This window comes from Staurois parvus, unplaced genomic scaffold (assembly GCF_062004578.1).
Source record: "Staurois parvus isolate SC_StPar_1 unplaced genomic scaffold, SC_StPar_1.0 ptg000340l, whole genome shotgun sequence".
NCBI classification, from domain to species: domain Eukaryota; kingdom Metazoa; phylum Chordata; class Amphibia; order Anura; family Ranidae; genus Staurois; species Staurois parvus.
The window spans coordinates 2,089,988-2,107,723 of NW_028318136.1; the positions used below are offsets into that span (position 1 = coordinate 2,089,988).

The 17,736-nt window shown below is 42.7% G+C and overlaps 1 protein-coding gene across 1 annotated transcript in view; it reads left to right on the forward strand.

Moving 5' to 3' along the window:
• LOC149456947 (calpain-2 catalytic subunit-like) overlaps positions 1–17,736 on the forward strand; it is a 78,328-nt gene that overhangs the window by 57,696 nt on the left and 2,896 nt on the right. The window contains exons 17-20 of the mRNA XM_089684235.1: positions 1,299–1,367; positions 6,177–6,255; positions 8,461–8,577; positions 12,917–12,975. Of these exons, the coding sequence (XP_089540361.1) occupies positions 1,299–1,367; positions 6,177–6,255; positions 8,461–8,577; positions 12,917–12,975 (324 nt within the window). The remainder of the gene's footprint in view (positions 1–1,298; positions 1,368–6,176; positions 6,256–8,460; positions 8,578–12,916; positions 12,976–17,736) is intronic.

Genomic DNA, 17,736 nt, shown 5'->3' on the forward strand with positions numbered 1-17,736 from the left:
CTGATTGGCTAGTTGAGAAATGTGTGTACATAAGCTATTTCTCACCTGCCCACCAGGTGGCGGTCATGTATCATAGAACAATTTGAGTATTTGAGATGACTCATACCTCGGGTGGAATCTTAAGGTAATTTCAGGGATCAAATATACGTCTTTTTCCAGATATAAGTGATCATACCTATAATATTCTAAATAGGGACCATGGAATATAGGTGTATATTCAGTTATTCCTTCTTAAAATACCATCCTGTTTGTTTCCTGATAAGACATGTAACTAATGCTAGTTTATAATACATCTTACTTTCCATCATCTCAATACTCAAGTTAGTGATATATAGTTCCCATTGCTGAATATTTAGTGGTGTGTAAAACCTATCCTTTATAACATCTCATTTATAATATATTTTTGTAGTATATCTTTGTAATTATATACAGTCAATTTTTAGACTTAAATGTCCTGAATTTCACTTCTTTGTTTTAGAACCAACATTTTCTATGTGTAGGGAAAAACTCTCTGTTTGCCTGGCTCTTGTATTGGAATCACGGTAAACAACTGTTAATGCTTTCACCCTTGGTGGACAATAGTATATTGTGATAGTTTCAGAGGTCTGTTGGTTTATCACACTCTACAAGGTTTGGGTAAGCTTTCAGACAATCAGTTTGGCTCTTCTATTGTCATGTCCAGACCTTGTATATGTTTACCTGCTTATTGAAGTCTGAATAATGGTGTTTGACCACCTGTAGAACTTCAAAATAGTATTGTCTCTAGGAGGAAAAAAAAATCCCTTCACCCACCGTCTACATCTCTCCAGCCAGATGGTCATTCGACTTTCCAACCAAGACAAATTAACCCTTAACATCCGGCTATGCTGACTTGATGTTATATAGGATTATGTCTTGATAAAATCATGTTTTTGAGACATAATTTCAAAAGCCCACAACAAGACTAATGGAGAACCAGTGATCTACAATTCATTCATATAAGCCTCCATGTATACCAGCCCTCTGCCTGCCATACAGGCGCTAGACTCCTCAGCATAAGTAAAATGTCATCCAGCATTTCAATAATATTTTGGAGTCCTGTTGAAGTCAAACCCACTTCAATGAACTACGTCCTTTTCTCTGCTACATTGTTGACGGTACAAAATGCAGTACTGGTGCAGTATGAGTCCAGGGAAGGGAGAAACAACAGTCCACACGTGACACAGACAGTTTTTTCTTGCAAAATACAACAAATCTGCCTAGACCCCTCAGAATTGCATTCTTTATTTATGTGTTCACCTTAACATGATGAATTGCAGCACAGGGAAAGTGGAAAACTGCTGCTTAATAACTTCAAGTATCTCTGGAGTAAGATTAAAGAATGGGAGGTAGGACTACTTCAAAGTTATTTTCTTTCTAGATAAATATGTGACAGACTAAACATAACAACATATCTTAATGAATTATCCTAGTTTTTATATATTCGTATTATTTCCACATATCATTTTCTTGGCATACAGTTGTGACCAAAATTATTCAACCCCCAATGCTGTAAAGGGGTTTAGGGACTATAGTGTACATTTGGAATTGTATTCAGAATCAAATCCTACAAGGACGTTGTAACTACCCAAATGCAACTAAAATGACATCAATTGTTTATGTAATACAGTAGTAAATGGTTCTTATGTGGTTTCTTCATTGCCACAATTATTCAACCCCTTAAAGACTACCACTCTGAAGAACAGAGGTTCATACAGGTGCTTTCCATCAGGTATTGAAAACACCTGTGGATGTCACCGAGCAGCAATCAAGCATAATAAGCACCAATTAGGCAGCTTTAAAATGACTGTGATACTCAGCTCCTTCTAGACATTTACTGGTGTGGTTACAAACATGGTGAAGGCAAGAGAATGGTCCAGGAAGACAAGAGAAGAGGTGATTTCTCTTCACAGGAAGGGCAATGGCTATAAGAAGATTGCAAAGATGTTAAACATACCAAGAGACACCTTAGGAAGCATCATTCGCAAATTCAAGGCAAAGGGCACTGTTGAAACGCTACCTGGTCGTGGCAGAAAGAAGATGCTGACTTCGACTGCTGTGCGCTACCTGAAGCGTAGAGTGGAGAGAAGTCCCCGTGTGACTGCTGAGGAACTGAGAAAAGATTTGTCAGATGTGGGTACAGAAGTTTCAGCCCAGACAATAAGACGCACACTGCGTAATGAAGGCCTCCGTGCCAGAACTCCCAGGCGTACCCCCTTGCTGTCTCCAAAGAATAAGAAGAGTCGACTGCAGTATGCCAAAAGCCATGTGGACAAACCACAAAAGTTGTGGGATAGTGTTCTGTGGACTGATGAAACAAAATTAGAACTGTTTGGGCCCATGGATCAACGCTATGTTTGGAGGAGGAAGAACAAGGCCTATGATGAAAAGAACACCTTGCCTACTGTGAAGCATGGTGGAGGGTCAATCATGCTTTGGGGCTGTTTTGCTTCTGCAGGTACAGGGAAGCTTCAGCGTGTGCAAGGTACCATGAATTCTCTTCAGTACCAGGAGATATTGGATGGAAACGTGATGCAGTCCGTCACACACCTGAGGCTTGGGAGACGTTGGACCTTTCAACAGGACAATGATCCCAAGCATACCTCCAAGTCCACTAGAGCATGGTTGCAGAGGAAAGGCTGGAACATTTTGGAGTGGCCATCGCAGTCACCAGACTTAAATCCGATTGAGAACCTCTGGTGGGACTTAAAGAAAGCAGTTGCAGTGCGCAAGCCTAAGAATGTGACTGAACTGGAGGCCTTTGCCCATGAAGAATGGGCGAAGATACCCGTAGATCGCTGCAAGACACTTGTGTCAAGCTATGCTTCACGTTTAAAAGCTGTTATAACTGTAAAAGGATGCTGTACTAAGTACTAAGATTGAATGTCACTTGGGGGTTGAATAAAACTGATAATGCTGTGAGCACAGAAAAGACATTTGTGGTTATTTCATTATAACTGTTATGTTATATTTGTCTGACCTACAAGTGCCTCTTTAATGTAAATGTAAGCAAGATGACTGAATGATCAAAAGCAATGTCAAACTGGCCAAAACACTCAATTTCAGTGGGGGTTGAATAATTTTGGTCACAACTGTATATGGACATAGTGGCAGCCATATTTGCATATATGGATTTTGTTATCTCCTTAGAACTGCAACACAATGGTTGTATCTGCAGCTAAGTTGACACATGGGGGTTTATTTACTAAAGCTGATTCACTCAGAATCTCGTACACTTCTGCAAGGAAACCAATCAGCTTACAGGTTCTATTGCTAAAGTTTGATTGAACAAGCTGAGGTTAGAAGCTAATTGGCTACTATGCACAGGTGCACCAGATTCTGAGTGACCCCGGGTTCACACTGATGTGGTGCGGAATTTGCAGCGTTTTCTGTGCGAATTCCGTTCTGCATCCCATTCATGCGCACTGCTGCGAGTGTGTATGTTAAGTTAACAACATCCCGAAAGCGGTCCACAAAACGCAGTGCGATGTGCAGAATCGGATTGCATACGTGTAAATACCCATACGATCTGATTCTAGTGCGACCCAAAAAAAGGGTCCTGCACGTTCTTGGTGCGGTGCGAATAGAGCCATACAAAATGTATGACTCCAATCGCACCGCACACAAATCGCAGTGCGGTTCCTGTGCGAATCACATGCGATGTACCGCACTGCATATATGTGAACCCAATCCCCCCCATGGAGTTTTAATTCAGTTTCAATACACATTAACATACCTATAGTGCTAATTTGCATTTCAGATACCTTGCACAGGTGACCAAATAGCCTCAAACACCCTGTGATTTTTTTTTTCTCTATTTTTTATAATGTTTACAGTGTGTTTCAATAGAAGAGACTGGAGGCAGATGCAAAGTGTCAATGCCTGTGGAACTGTGCAAACAGTGTTATTTTTGCATTGCTGCAAAATGATGAAATGCTGCTGCCATGTGCACACCTCCATTTGTTCCTGTTATACCAGTCTTGCGTGACCTTGATAGGCAGTCAGGCAGTAGTAACGACTTGACCAAACCGCCTCTTCTCAATGCCTGTGTGAACGGGGTCTTAATGTTCCTCTTATCTCAGTGCATGTCTACAGTCACAGCTCGGTTAGTAGACTTTCACTAAAAACAAGGTTTCCTTTAATTGGTTTTGCTGAGGCTGGGTTCACACTGATGCAGTGCTGTATATCGCATGTGATTCGCACAGGAACCGCACTGTATTCCTGTGCAAACCACATGCAAATTGTGTGCGGTGCGATTGGAGCCATACATTTTGTATGGCTCCAATCGCACCGCATCCGTGCCAGTCTGTACTAGAATCAGATCGCATGGGTATTCACATCTATGTGATTTGATTCTGCATATCACACCGCATTTTGCAGACCGATTTTGGGGTGTTGTTAACTTAATATACACACCCGCATTGCTCACGTGGGGAATACAATACCGTACGTCTGTGCAGGGCCTTGTTTACCTGCACAGGATGTACAGAACTAATTGAAAACCTTTTTTTTTTTTTAATGAGAAGTTGGTAAAGTTACTGAATACAACCAAATACAACCAATATAATACCTTTAGTCCTCATGCACACGGGACGTTTTTACAGCGGCTGTTTTTGGCTGTTGACAATTTTTCTACAGCCAGTAACCCCCCAGCATGTTATCCTATGTGTCCATGCACACATAGACTGTAATCAATGTTTTTTGGCTGGAAAACCCCCCCAGAACTAGTGGGTTTCTAGCGGAGTGTTGTTAGCTGTAAAAATGCTCTAACGTTGAAAAACGTGGTAAAACGATGCAAACCAGCGTTTTTGGACTTTTTTACCAAGAAAAAAAAGGCAAATGAGTAAAAATGCCACCAAACACCAAAAAAAGCTGAAAAACTCACGTTTTTAATGTCACTTTACACAACTAACGTTACCAGCATTATCAAAACGTCCCGTGTGCATGAGGGCTTAGGGCAAGTGTAGCTGGATGTATACTGCATGCTTTCAAGCAGGCTGAGTTTTTAGAAGTGCAGGGACTTCTTCTCTGCGTGGCACGGGGCACGGGAGTCTATTCAAATGAATGGGCTCTCATGCTCGCGCAAAACGCGGCCAGCACAGCTGCATATATGTGATCCATGGGTAAGTCGCCTTCTCACCTCCAGCTCCATGCATCAGGCTGCATTTGTATTGTTTCTGACTTGTATGGACAGAAAACCTTTCTGATGTGAATTAAAGGATAAGTTCACCTTTGGGAACTTTTTAGAGTAGAACTAGGGTTGCCACCTCCTCCCTTTAAACCGGAACACATATTAATTACACAGGTTCTGTGGCTGATTAAGGTGGTAATTAAACTTACTTAGTGCCTTATTTGCAATAAATTAGCTGCAGAACCTGTGTAATTAACATGCATTTGCTTTTAAAGCTCTTTCACATGAACGTTCTGATCTGGTCCACCTGCCCGTTTTTCCATTCTCCTCTATGGAGTGGCGGGTGTCTGTTTACACTCATCAACATCTGATCCGCCAAAAAGGGACAGATGGGAATCCAATTCCCCTTCTGTTCGTTGGATCGGACAAAAATGGACAGACGGTCCGTTTTCATCCGACCGCCCATTGAGGAGAGCAAGCTGCCTATTGAGGAGCAGACACAGAGCTGTGATCCGATTCCTCAGTGGGGATCAGTGGAGAAATCCCCCACTGAGCAAGTGGATCTGCTAAACGGGTCCGCCCCGTGTGAAAATACCCTTAAAGGGATGAGGTGGCAGCCCTAGGTAGAACATGTAACATGTTCCCAATGCTGCATCCCGTACATACAAGCGGAGACATGCTTGGCACCAGTGATCTGCTGATGTCTGGTACAATGCTTTTCAGGCTCCTGCAACCAAAAATAATAAATGCACTTTTTTTTTACCTGCAAAAAAAATGTGCATTTATTATATTTGGTCAAAAGGTGAACTTTTCCTTCAATGCTCATATACACAGCTCTTTACTTTCCCAGCACTGATTATATCCTATCACAGCTGTAATCACTGATGCTTCAGTGTGGACAGGTGTCTCACGTCACTACTGCCATCTGGTGGTCATAGTAGTTAAAAGCCAAGATGTCCGTACCGCAATAGGTAAAAGGAAAGAATTTTCCATCCACTCATAACATTCTCTGCATTTCTGGTTTTAGCATATATTCAAAAAATATGATCAAGACCGATCTGGGACAATGGATGTACAGGAGCTGCGGCTGGCCCTGGAATCAGCTGGTTAGTTCTTTCTGCAATCTTTTCTAAATTTTATATCTTCTGTTTCAATGGGGGAGATTTACTAAAACTGGTGCACACAATCTGGTGCAGCTGTTCATAGTAACCAATCAGCTTCCAGGTTTAATTTTCAAAGCTTAATTGAAAAAGCTAAAGTTAGAAACGGATTGGTTACAGCTGCACCGGATTCTGAGTGCTCCAGTTTTAGTAAATCGCCCCAATAATAATATCCAGGTGGTGCTTTCAGCTTTCATAGCGGCTGCTATGCGTGATGATGTCACATTGAACACCAACCTGTGCGTTTCATCAAATATTTTAATGTAATCAGGGGCATGGCTCAAAGGGTATGTTTTTATTTGTATACACAAATATTTTGCCTTTCATTTCTATTTTAACCGGTTCCCCGTCTCCATATAGCAGAACTACAGATACAGGGCGGCAGGGCTGCACAAAATCACACACACATATATATATATATATATATATACATACATGTATAGATACGTGATTTTGCATTTCCGGGTAGGTGACGCACGCACTGCCATATCCACGCTGCCTTTGGTGGCTACAGCTGGCGATCACCGTGTCCTGGCCGTAGATTACCCACCAGCACCGAGCGATCACCGCGGAACAATGACAGGGAGAGGTCTGTGTGTAAACAAAGAAAGGAAAAACTGGTCACCTACCCAGGTCTATAACTGGCTTTTTAAACAGTGAACATGGAAGGCGTCACAAAGTAAAAAATAGGACTATCCAGTTCAACTTGCCAGCCTACCTCAGTCTACTAATGGCTATTGTCGGCAAGGAACATGGATAAGTATAACTTATCAAAAGAGGGGGATAAGAAAGCCAGTTCAAACTGCCAGCCAGTTAGCCAACTATCAAAAACCAAATTATCCTGTCTAAGAACAATAGCCATTATTAGACTGGGGTAGGCTGGCAAGTTGAACTGGATAGTCCTATTTTTTACTTTGTAACGCCTTCCATAGGACCACAGACACTCAGGGTGCCGTGACGTGGCTCTGTGGCTTACGTATGTATTTGCAAATGTGTGCTAACTAAACCCCTGTTTTTAAATGCATGTTCTTAGGTTAATTTGGTTTTTGATAGTTGGCTAACTGGCTGGCAGTTTGAACTGGCTTTCTTATCCCCCTCTTTTGCTAAGTTATACTTATCCATGTTCCTTGCCGACAAAAGCCATTATTAGACTGGGGTAGGCTGGCAGGTTGAACTGGATAGTCCTATTTTTTACTGTGTGTAAACAACACAGATCTCTCACTTGTCAGAACTGCCATGCTGCTTTGTATTGCTCTACTTCGGTCACCACAGATGTTATCCCCTTCCTTCCCAGTGTCATTAGTACAGTGTCAGTGCTTTTTATTAGCACTGATAACTGTATTAGTGTCAGTGGGGATGTCAGTGGCAGTTTGTCAGTTCCCCCCTACCCAGTGTCAGAATGCCCGCCACAGTCCCACTATAAGTTGCTGATCGCCGCATATTCATGTGGGCCATTCTAACACATGAATATGCTTTGATCCAAACCATTCCACTGTAGATTTGGCTGTATGTTTCGGGTCGTTGTCCTGCTGGACAACGACCCGAAACATACAGCATGTTTCGGATCATTGTCCTGCTGGACAACGACCCGCAACATACAGCCAAATCTACAGTGGAATGGTTTGGATCAAAGCATATTCATGTGTTAGAATGGCCCAGTCAAAGTCCAGACCTAAATCCAATTGAGAATCTGTGGCAAGACTTGAAGATTGCTGTTCACAGATGCTCTCCATCCAATCTGACAGAGCTTCAGCTATTTTGCAAAGAAGAATGTGGGCTGTGGGCTTGTAGTTTTCAATGAACTACCATGGCGCTGTGGACTGCCGTGGTAGTTCTTTGAAGCTTCCTGTCAGAATATCTGCTTGACTGTACATCCCGTACAGCAAGTAGATATTCTGACAGGTCTGCAGGAGACCTGCATGGCATCAGCAATCTACTGATCTCTCTTGAAATGCTTTCCAGGCTCCTGTAGACAAAAATAATAAATGAACATTTTTTTACCTGCATTTATTATTTTTGTCTATCAGGTGAACTCATCCTTTAAGAACACTTTGAGGTGCCTTTGGTACAGCCTGATCAATTAGGATGCATGTCTTTTTTTTTTGTAGTAAATTGCATCTTCAGCTACCCATTTATACATTCTGTTTGCAGGATTCCAGCTGAATAACAAACTGGTGGAGCTGCTATGTGTGAAATATGGAGATGACATCAGAAGAGTAGATTTCGACAGCTTCCTGTCCTGCATGGCACATCTAATGTCAGTATTTGGTAAGTGAAGCACACGAAGTTGAATACCTCCCATCATTTATTTGGCAGCAAGAGTTGTCTTGATACCTATTAAAAAATGCCAGCAATTGTTTTTCTTAAGGTGGGGTGGATCTGTCAGTGTGATCTGCCCATTTAATGGGAGATCTCTCCGCTGATCCCCGCTGATCAGGCGGATGACAGGTCTCTGTCCGTTCTACTGCTGTAGAGCGGACACAGACACTGCCTGCTGATTTCAATGGGAGGGTCATCCAATCCACTGGACTGTTTTTGGCGTACATGATCGGATCAGATGCCGGCGGGTGTCAGCAGACTATTGCCCGCTAACACCCACCGTGCCATAGAAGTCTATGGATGGACCAATGGGGTTTGCCTGAAAAACGGACAGGTGGACCCCATCAGTCCCGCTCATGTGAAAGGGGCTTAATGCCACATAGAGGTAGCACTGGTCAGCCCACACAGTGCCTGACTGCAGATAGGTAAATGCACATCAGCATCACGGTTTCATAATCTGCAGTAAAACTTTCTCTCCTGAATATCTCCTAAACGTGCACCGTAACAACGTGCTGGTAACATTACCAGCACATGCACTCTGAAAGAACGGCATACCCGTGCCATACCTTCAGAGCTGTGTGACTTGGCTGTAGCTCCCGCGTACATGCGGGATCGTCATCGCGGCTTCAGCCATTCAAGTGGCGCCAGCCCAGGAACCCGGAAGGAAGACAGGGTGAAACCTCTGCAGAGGTAACAGCACACCACTGGAGAGCTTTGAAATGTAAGAAATTCCAACGCACACGTTCCTGCGTCACAAGTTGGCTGTATGTACAGATGGGTGCTGCAGAGACTATCAGTTGGAGCTAAGAGAGGCAAAGCAAAATAAATGTCACCAGCACACCGTGGATCCCTAATAGGGGCCAAAGCTTTAATTCGCACTCATGTAGTTACAGAAAAGCAACGTTTCGGAGTTTCGCAGGTGCCTTTCATCAGGCTTATTATTATACAGGATTTATATAGCGATATGACATCACATGCCTGATGAAGAGGTCCTGCGAAACTCAGAAATGTTGCTTTGCTGGAGGGTTTCGTTCTCAGGTAAATCTTTTATAGTGTGCTAGTATTTCCAAGGTCATTCCAATACTGCAAAATTGGAGATATACAGTTGTGACCAAAATTATTCAACCCCCAATGCTGTAAAGGGGTTTAGGGACTATAGTGTACATTTGGAATTGTATTCAGAATCAAATCCTACAAGGACGTTGTAACTACCCAAATGCAACTAAAATGACATCAATTGTTTATGTAATACAGTAGTAAATGGTTCTTATGTGGTTTCTTCATTGCCACAATTATTCAACCCCTTAAAGACTACCACTCTGAAGAACAGAGGTTCATACAGGTGCTTTCCATCAGGTATTGAAAACACCTGTGGATGTCACCGAGCAGCAATCAAGCATAATAAGCACCAATTAGGCAGCTTTAAAATGACTGTGATACTCAGCTCCTTCTAGACATTTACTGGTGTGGTTACAAACATGGTGAAGGCAAGAGAATGGTCCAGGAAGACAAGAGAAGAGGTGATTTCTCTTCACAGGAAGGGCAATGGCTATAAGAAGATTGCAAAGATGTTAAACATACCAAGAGACACCTTAGGAAGCATCATTCGCAAATTCAAGGCAAAGGGCACTGTTGAAACGCTACCTGGTCGTGGCAGAAAGAAGATGCTGACTTCGACTGCTGTGCGCTACCTGAAGCGTAGAGTGGAGAGAAGTCCCCGTGTGACTGCTGAGGAACTGAGAAAAGATTTGTCAGATGTGGGTACAGAAGTTTCAGCCCAGACAATAAGACGCACACTGCGTAATGAAGGCCTCCGTGCCAGAACTCCCAGGCGTACCCCCTTGCTGTCTCCAAAGAATAAGAAGAGTCGACTGCAGTATGCCAAAAGCCATGTGGACAAACCACAAAAGTTGTGGGATAGTGTTCTGTGGACTGATGAAACAAAATTAGAACTGTTTGGGCCCATGGATCAACGCTATGTTTGGAGGAGGAAGAACAAGGCCTATGATGAAAAGAACACCTTGCCTACTGTGAAGCATGGTGGAGGGTCAATCATGCTTTGGGGCTGTTTTGCTTCTGCAGGTACAGGGAAGCTTCAGCGTGTGCAAGGTACCATGAATTCTCTTCAGTACCAGGAGATATTGGATGGAAACGTGATGCAGTCCGTCACACACCTGAGGCTTGGGAGACGTTGGACCTTTCAACAGGACAATGATCCCAAGCATACCTCCAAGTCCACTAGAGCATGGTTGCAGAGGAAAGGCTGGAACATTTTGGAGTGGCCATCGCAGTCACCAGACTTAAATCCGATTGAGAACCTCTGGTGGGACTTAAAGAAAGCAGTTGCAGTGCGCAAGCCTAAGAATGTGACTGAACTGGAGGCCTTTGCCCATGAAGAATGGGCGAAGATACCCGTAGATCGCTGCAAGACACTTGTGTCAAGCTATGCTTCACGTTTAAAAGCTGTTATAACTGTAAAAGGATGCTGTACTAAGTACTAAGATTGAATGTCACTTGGGGGTTGAATAAAACTGATAATGCTGTGAGCACAGAAAAGACATTTGTGGTTATTTCATTATAACTGTTATGTTATATTTGTCTGACCTACAAGTGCCTCTTTAATGTAAATGTAAGCAAGATGACTGAATGATCAAAAGCAATGTCAAACTGGCCAAAACACTCAATTTCAGTGGGGGTTGAATAATTTTGGTCACAACTGTATCTACTGAATTCAGTTATAGCAGTATACTTAATAACAGTGTGCAGTTCAATGGATGTCAAAGTGAATGTGCGCTCTGTAATGCCACAGGCATTCAAAGTGAAACAAAAAGAGCGCACCAACCTTGCGCATTAACTCAGTAAACTGTGATTTTATTAAATTGAGAATAATACAAACAACAAAGTAAATCAAGCATATAGGGTCCTCAAAGGAACTTTAGGAGTGTAGAGCCAGTGCGAGTCACATCGCAGGGGTAGACTCTCAAAGTAAGGCTGATGTGTTTCAAAGGGGGTCCCTTCTTCATCAGAGCTTTCTTTTTGTTTCACTTTGCAGTACTGGTCGGGCTTCCCCAGCCTTGTTTAGAGCTGCACAACCTTCTATGCATTGGTGGTCAAATTTTCTCAAGTTCTGTTTCCATCCATCCACCCTTGCTCTCGGTCATAGAGTACAGGAGAAGTTGTTTCTGTTTCTAATTCCACAGGAATGGTCAGACACCCCCTCACCTCCCCATCACTAAAGATCTGTGAGAGAAAGCTTGTAATGAGTGGTGTGGTCATCTCTGCATTGGACACTGACTGGTGTGGTAAACTTACATAGTTACATTAGGTATTATTCATTCTGAATCTGTGTGGGTCTTAGCAACGTCACAAATGCAGTGCGTTTGCCTGCATCAGATCGCATGATACAAAACGACCATGTGATCCAGTTGCAGTGCAGTTCCAAAATTGGTGCATGCACAACTTTGGTAATATTTGAGCCTATTCAAAATGAATGAGTTCAAGTCGCACCACACTGAAATGAATGTGAATTGAACAGAAATACGGTGCAGCTCCTGTGAGATACATATTGTGAACTGAGGCATAGAGCGAAAAGTGTGTGAGACTTCTGTTGGACTTTTTAGATCTAAATGCTGACTGGATTATATTAAATCTGGTCATATACTGATCAAAATTTGGATGGTTCAGCAGGGACTGGCTGAATTGCGATCAGTTTGTAGCTGATCAACAAAAGTCAGTTGCGTGATCAACCTAAAGTGGTTGTAAAAGCTCAATGTTTTTATCTTCATGCCTTCTATGCATGAAGGTAAAAAAGACCTTCTCTGTACATCATCCCCCCAGCCCCCCCACTACTCACCTAAGCCCTGTCTCAATCCAGCGATGTGCACTGGAGTCTCAGCTATCCTGGGACTCCTTCTCATTGGTTGAGACAGCAGCTGCCGGTGCCGCTGTCAGGATACATCGTGGCATATGGGGGATTCCTCCTTTCACCTCATTTGTGTGGATGAAGGAATCTGTTATTGTTTTAACTAACTGTGCATGGGCAGTTTTTGTTTGCAGCACTGTTTATCATAAACGACGGTCATGCTTTGTTTAACCAAAGCAAGTATGGAGGGCAGGAGTTTCATATGGCTTATTTATCATCATTAGTAGGACCAAAGGTTTGCCTTAAATACCTCTTGTAGACACAGGAAGGGCTGGTCCTGTCACATAACACTGTAAGTACAGTGTTATACAAATGTATCATTTTGAATTCAGTTGCCAAATTTTATTGAAATCCTGTGTATTACAGGGGTATGCCACCGTATGGACCAAAACAAAGATGGTGTCGTCAGCCTCAGGGAACAACAGGTGAGATGTGTAATTTAATATTTAAAAACTTGTATAGAATTTTAGAAGTATTACTTCATTTCTATCCTTATGCACAAATAAAGTGAATGATATGGGGAGAGGCCACACTTGATGCTCCCAGCACTGTCTGTAGAAGGTGATATCTTATTTAGTGTACACCAGAATGTTTTTTGTTGCATGAAAAAAGAAAAAAAGAATAGGGTAGCGCTATTGTGTTGGAAAAATAGGGATGTATAGGTAGGCATCTCTTGATATCCACAGAGACCAGAAGATTCCATGTTTTAAAGGTAGCAATGACTGCAATCAGAAATTCCTTTAAGGAATCTTCCAGGTCACAGGAGTCTTGTTGAGAAATTTTAGATTTAGGATTGGGCAAATGCCTTCATTTGCCTTGAGGACAGTATATAGATTTAAGTAGAAATCTCAGTGCCTGTCCACTTCTTGTGGGATGGAAACTGATCCCTTGAGAAGTGAACTGCTGGAGCACAGAGATTCATCTGCCGTTGCAGGGAAGCTGGCAAACATGACAGCATAAAGCAGGGCGGAGACAGAGCCCAAGATCTAGTTTGTCATCCTTGGAGACACAATGCCCTCAACCCAGATGTCTGAGATGTCTTGGGGCCAGATATTCGAAGGATGACAGGTGTTCTCGTTCATTGGGAGGAGGGCTTGTTCCAGGACTTGGTGGGTTCAGAGGGCCAGGTCTTATTGTGAAACTGGGTTCCCAGTTTGGGCTTGGACCCCGAGATAAACAAAAGCAGCTAGAATGCATGAATAAAAGAAAACCTTGATCTTATAACCACTTTAGTTGCCTATTTTAGCCATGTGACTATGGATCCTTTGGTGGCTCTCTACCCCTTTTGAGTCCCAGCATACAAAACAAAAAAAGATACAGTACTCCTGAAATTCTTTGTCAATTCTAAATAAAATAAAACCATTCTTATGTCCAGAAAATGAAAATCTCTCTTTTTTTTTTTACCTGACTGGTTAGGATAAAATGTTGGCAGAACAATATCTTGTGAATGATGGTAAACAGAAGCTACCTTCGGAAGAAAGGCTGAATCAGTCTTTAGAACAATCCTGTCCGGATAAATTATTAAAAAGGTTCCCTGATTGATAACACATGTAGGTTGCGAATTCTGCATGCCGAAGATAAAGCTATTAGTAGCACGGTCTTCAACGTGTTGAACTTTAAAGTCATAGAACTTAGAGGTTCAAAAGGAGACTTTGTTAGAGTTTGCAGAACCACTGAGAGATCCCATTTAGGAAATGCCTTAACTGGTCTGGAGCGGGATAATGCCCTGAAGAATCTTAATGATTCAGGGTTTTAAAGAAATAGGGTGTTCCAGAAAGATTCCTAATGCTGCAAGCTCTACCTTTAGAGTGCTGACCACTAATTTCTTGTCTGCCCCTTGTTGAAGAAATTCCAGGACCAAGGTAAGGTCTTCCAGGGGCCTAGCATTGGAGGAGCATCAGGAACTGTACACCTTCCAAACTTTCCCATAAATTGCTTTTGTGACATTTTTGTGGCTTATCCTTCCTCTCCAGCAGTTGCTTCTCAGAAACCACACCGTGAGGCGCAAGCTTTCTATATTTGGATGACACAGAGGTCCCTGTTGTAGCAGGTCCTTCCTGAGTGGAACTGTTTAGCATGGTTTGACTGCCAACTGGAGGAGCATGGAAAACCAGGGTCTTTATGTCCAGAAGGGGGCTACAAAAATGACCGCCGCTCTGTTTGAATTTTCTTCAGGACCTGCGGAATTAATTAAAAAAGGGGAAAAGTGTAACACAGTGGGAAGCCCCACTTTTGGGCGAGGGCACCTGTTTCCACTGATTGAACTGCAGGTGCTGAACAATGTCCTGACCTAAGGGCTAGTCTAAAAAAATCTGTCTGATCGGGATGTGAAGGTGGGCGTCCCTTAGATCGATCAATTTCATGTAACAATCTGAAAGCAGTAAATTTCTGACCAAGAAGATCGAATCCATCCTGAAACTTTTGTATTGAACCGCTTTTTTCAAGGGTTTTAACCACTTCCCGTACCGCTACAGGGCGGCACGGGTACGCAAATTCACATATATATACGTGATTTTGCAGTTCCAGGTAGGCGTGCCCTACCTTTACTGCCATTCGCGGTCTTGGCTGTCAATCACCGGGTCCCAGCCAGTGATTACTCGGTGATTGTCGAGCGTCTCTGAGGACGGGGGGAGAACTGTTTGTAAACAATACAGTTCTTCCTTGTCAGCTCCTGTGCACTGCTTTGCATGGCTGTGCTACAAAGCAGTGTGCTTAAAGTGAAGCACACACAGGATACGATGTAAAACGGCACACAGTTAACCCTTTTATCGCCCCAGATGTTAACCCCTTCCTGCCCAGTGCCATACAGTGTCAGTGCTTTTTATTAGCACTGATCATTGTATTGGTGTCACTGGGGATGTCAGTGACCCCAAGTCTGTTCCCCCCAGTGTCAGAATGCCCGCAACAGTCCCGCTATAAGTCGCTGATCGCCGTTATAACTTTCACGTAAACCAATTAATTTACATGTATTAGGATTTTTTTTTCCTTTAGCAAAGACATGTAGCAGAATACATTTTGGCCTCAATTTATGACAGAATTTGATTTGATTTTTTTTTTTTACTGGACATGTTTTAATAGCAAAAAGTCAAAAATATTGTTTTTTTTCCTCAAAATTGTCTTTTTTTTTAGCGCCAAAAAAAAACAAAAAAAAAACAAAAAAAAACGCACAGGCCATCAAATACCACCAAAAGAAAGCTCTATTTGTGGGATGTAAATTTCATTTGGGTGCAGCGTTGCATGACCGCACAATTTTCAGTTAAAGAAACGCAGCGCCGTAACGCAAAACAATAGCCTGGTCAGGAAGGGGGATAAATCCTCTGGAGGGCAAGTGGTTAAATTGAGAATTAGGGGGAACTCTCCCGAAGGACTTTCGGACTAGGAATATGTGGCAATAAAAGGCCATCTGTTCTTTTCCTGAAGGGACTGGAATAACCACTCCCCGACGTATCAGATCTTGATTCAGGCTCTTCGTAGCTAGAGCTTTCACTGAATTTTTCGAAATGTCCGTGACAAAATACCTTCTTGGAGGAATTTCCGCAAACTGTCTCGTACCCTTTGCTGACCAGATTCCAGATATACAGGCTTATTGTCTCTCATTGTGGCAGGAACGCCTATAGTCTTCCTCCCACTGGAAGCAGTGTATCATTGCGACTTTTCAGGCTGTGCAGGAGCATGGAAAAGGACTCCCCTTTTTTCTCTGGCTTTCTGCAACCCCCAAGTCTATTTTTCCCCTGTGGCTTATCGCTTTGCTGCAGACTTCTCTGAGGGTGAAAAAAAAAACGTTTTGTTGGTTGTTTTTTTCTTTTTCACAAGGAAAGATTTGTTTTCATCCACTGTGCAATCCAGAATTGATGTCAAATCTGGCCCAAAAAGGAGATCTTCAGAAAACGTGACTCCACACAATTTTACTTTAGATGCTGAATTTCTTCAGCCATAAGGCCCTCCTTACTGAATTAGAAAGTGTTGCTGAACAAGCTGTCATGTATATAGATTCTGCTCATGTATCCACTATAAATCCCACAGCTCTGGAAATTGTTGGGAACGAATCTAAAAATTCTTCCTTCGTGGTCCCTGCTTTAACGTGTGCCTTCAGCTGGTTCAGCCAGTGTTCTAGATTCCTAGCCACGCAGGTGACTGCCATAGCGGGCTTCAAATTTTCCATGATGGATTGCTAGGCCCTCTTCAGTAGCAAGTCCATCCTTTTATACATTGCCTCCTTCAAACTTCCCATGTCCCGAAAGCTAAAGCTGTACTTTTTTTTTTTTTTTTTTTTGCTAAGGCATCTTGTTCCAAACTGCTGAGGTACCTTCCTCAAACAGGAACGTCGTTTTGTTGGATCTGGAAAAAAATGGTTTCCTTTCAGGATCCTGCCACTCCCTATTTATCATATCTGAGATAGCTGAATAAACAGGGAAAAATCTACCTGTTGTTTTGCTAAGCCCCAAGTACATCCGATCATGCAGAGAGAGAGCCTCTTTAATTCCTAAGGTGGCGTGGATTGCTTTGAGAAGGCCATCTATCACTTCTAGCGACAGTTTATACATAGACGCTGAGGAATCCTCAGCCTTTTCCCCTTCGTCTTCCTCTGAATCTCTATCAGACTGCAGCGGGGAGTAAGCCACCTGTGCCGATGGTATCCCAGACCCATCACCATAGGAAGATGATGACTGTGGTGTGGCAGTGGGTTCCAAATAACTCTGGGAGGACCTTAACAAATCTTTAAACAATTGCAAAGTCGCACTCCATTCCGTCTTCATGGTAGCCAGAAGGTCACTGGAAGCTGCTTCTTCCTTTACTAGTGCTGAAATACACTCCTTATATAATGGTTTTGTCAACAGTCCGACAACTTGTTTTTGCATGAAGGCTGCCTCTTCTTGCTGCTGGAAATATTTTATTGTAAAAGAATCTTGGGACCAGCAACAAAAACTTTTTCTACAAAAATACAATGGCATATACAGTCAGGTCCATAAATATTGGGACATCTACACAATTCTAACGTTTTTGGCTCTATACACCACCACAATGGATTTGAAATGAAATGAACAAGATGTGCTTTAACTTCAGATTTTCAGCTTTAATTTGAGGGTATTTACATCCAAATCAGGTGAACGGTGTAGGAATTACAACAGTTTGCATATGTGCCTCCCACTTGTTAAGCGACCAAAAGTAATGGGACAGAATAATAA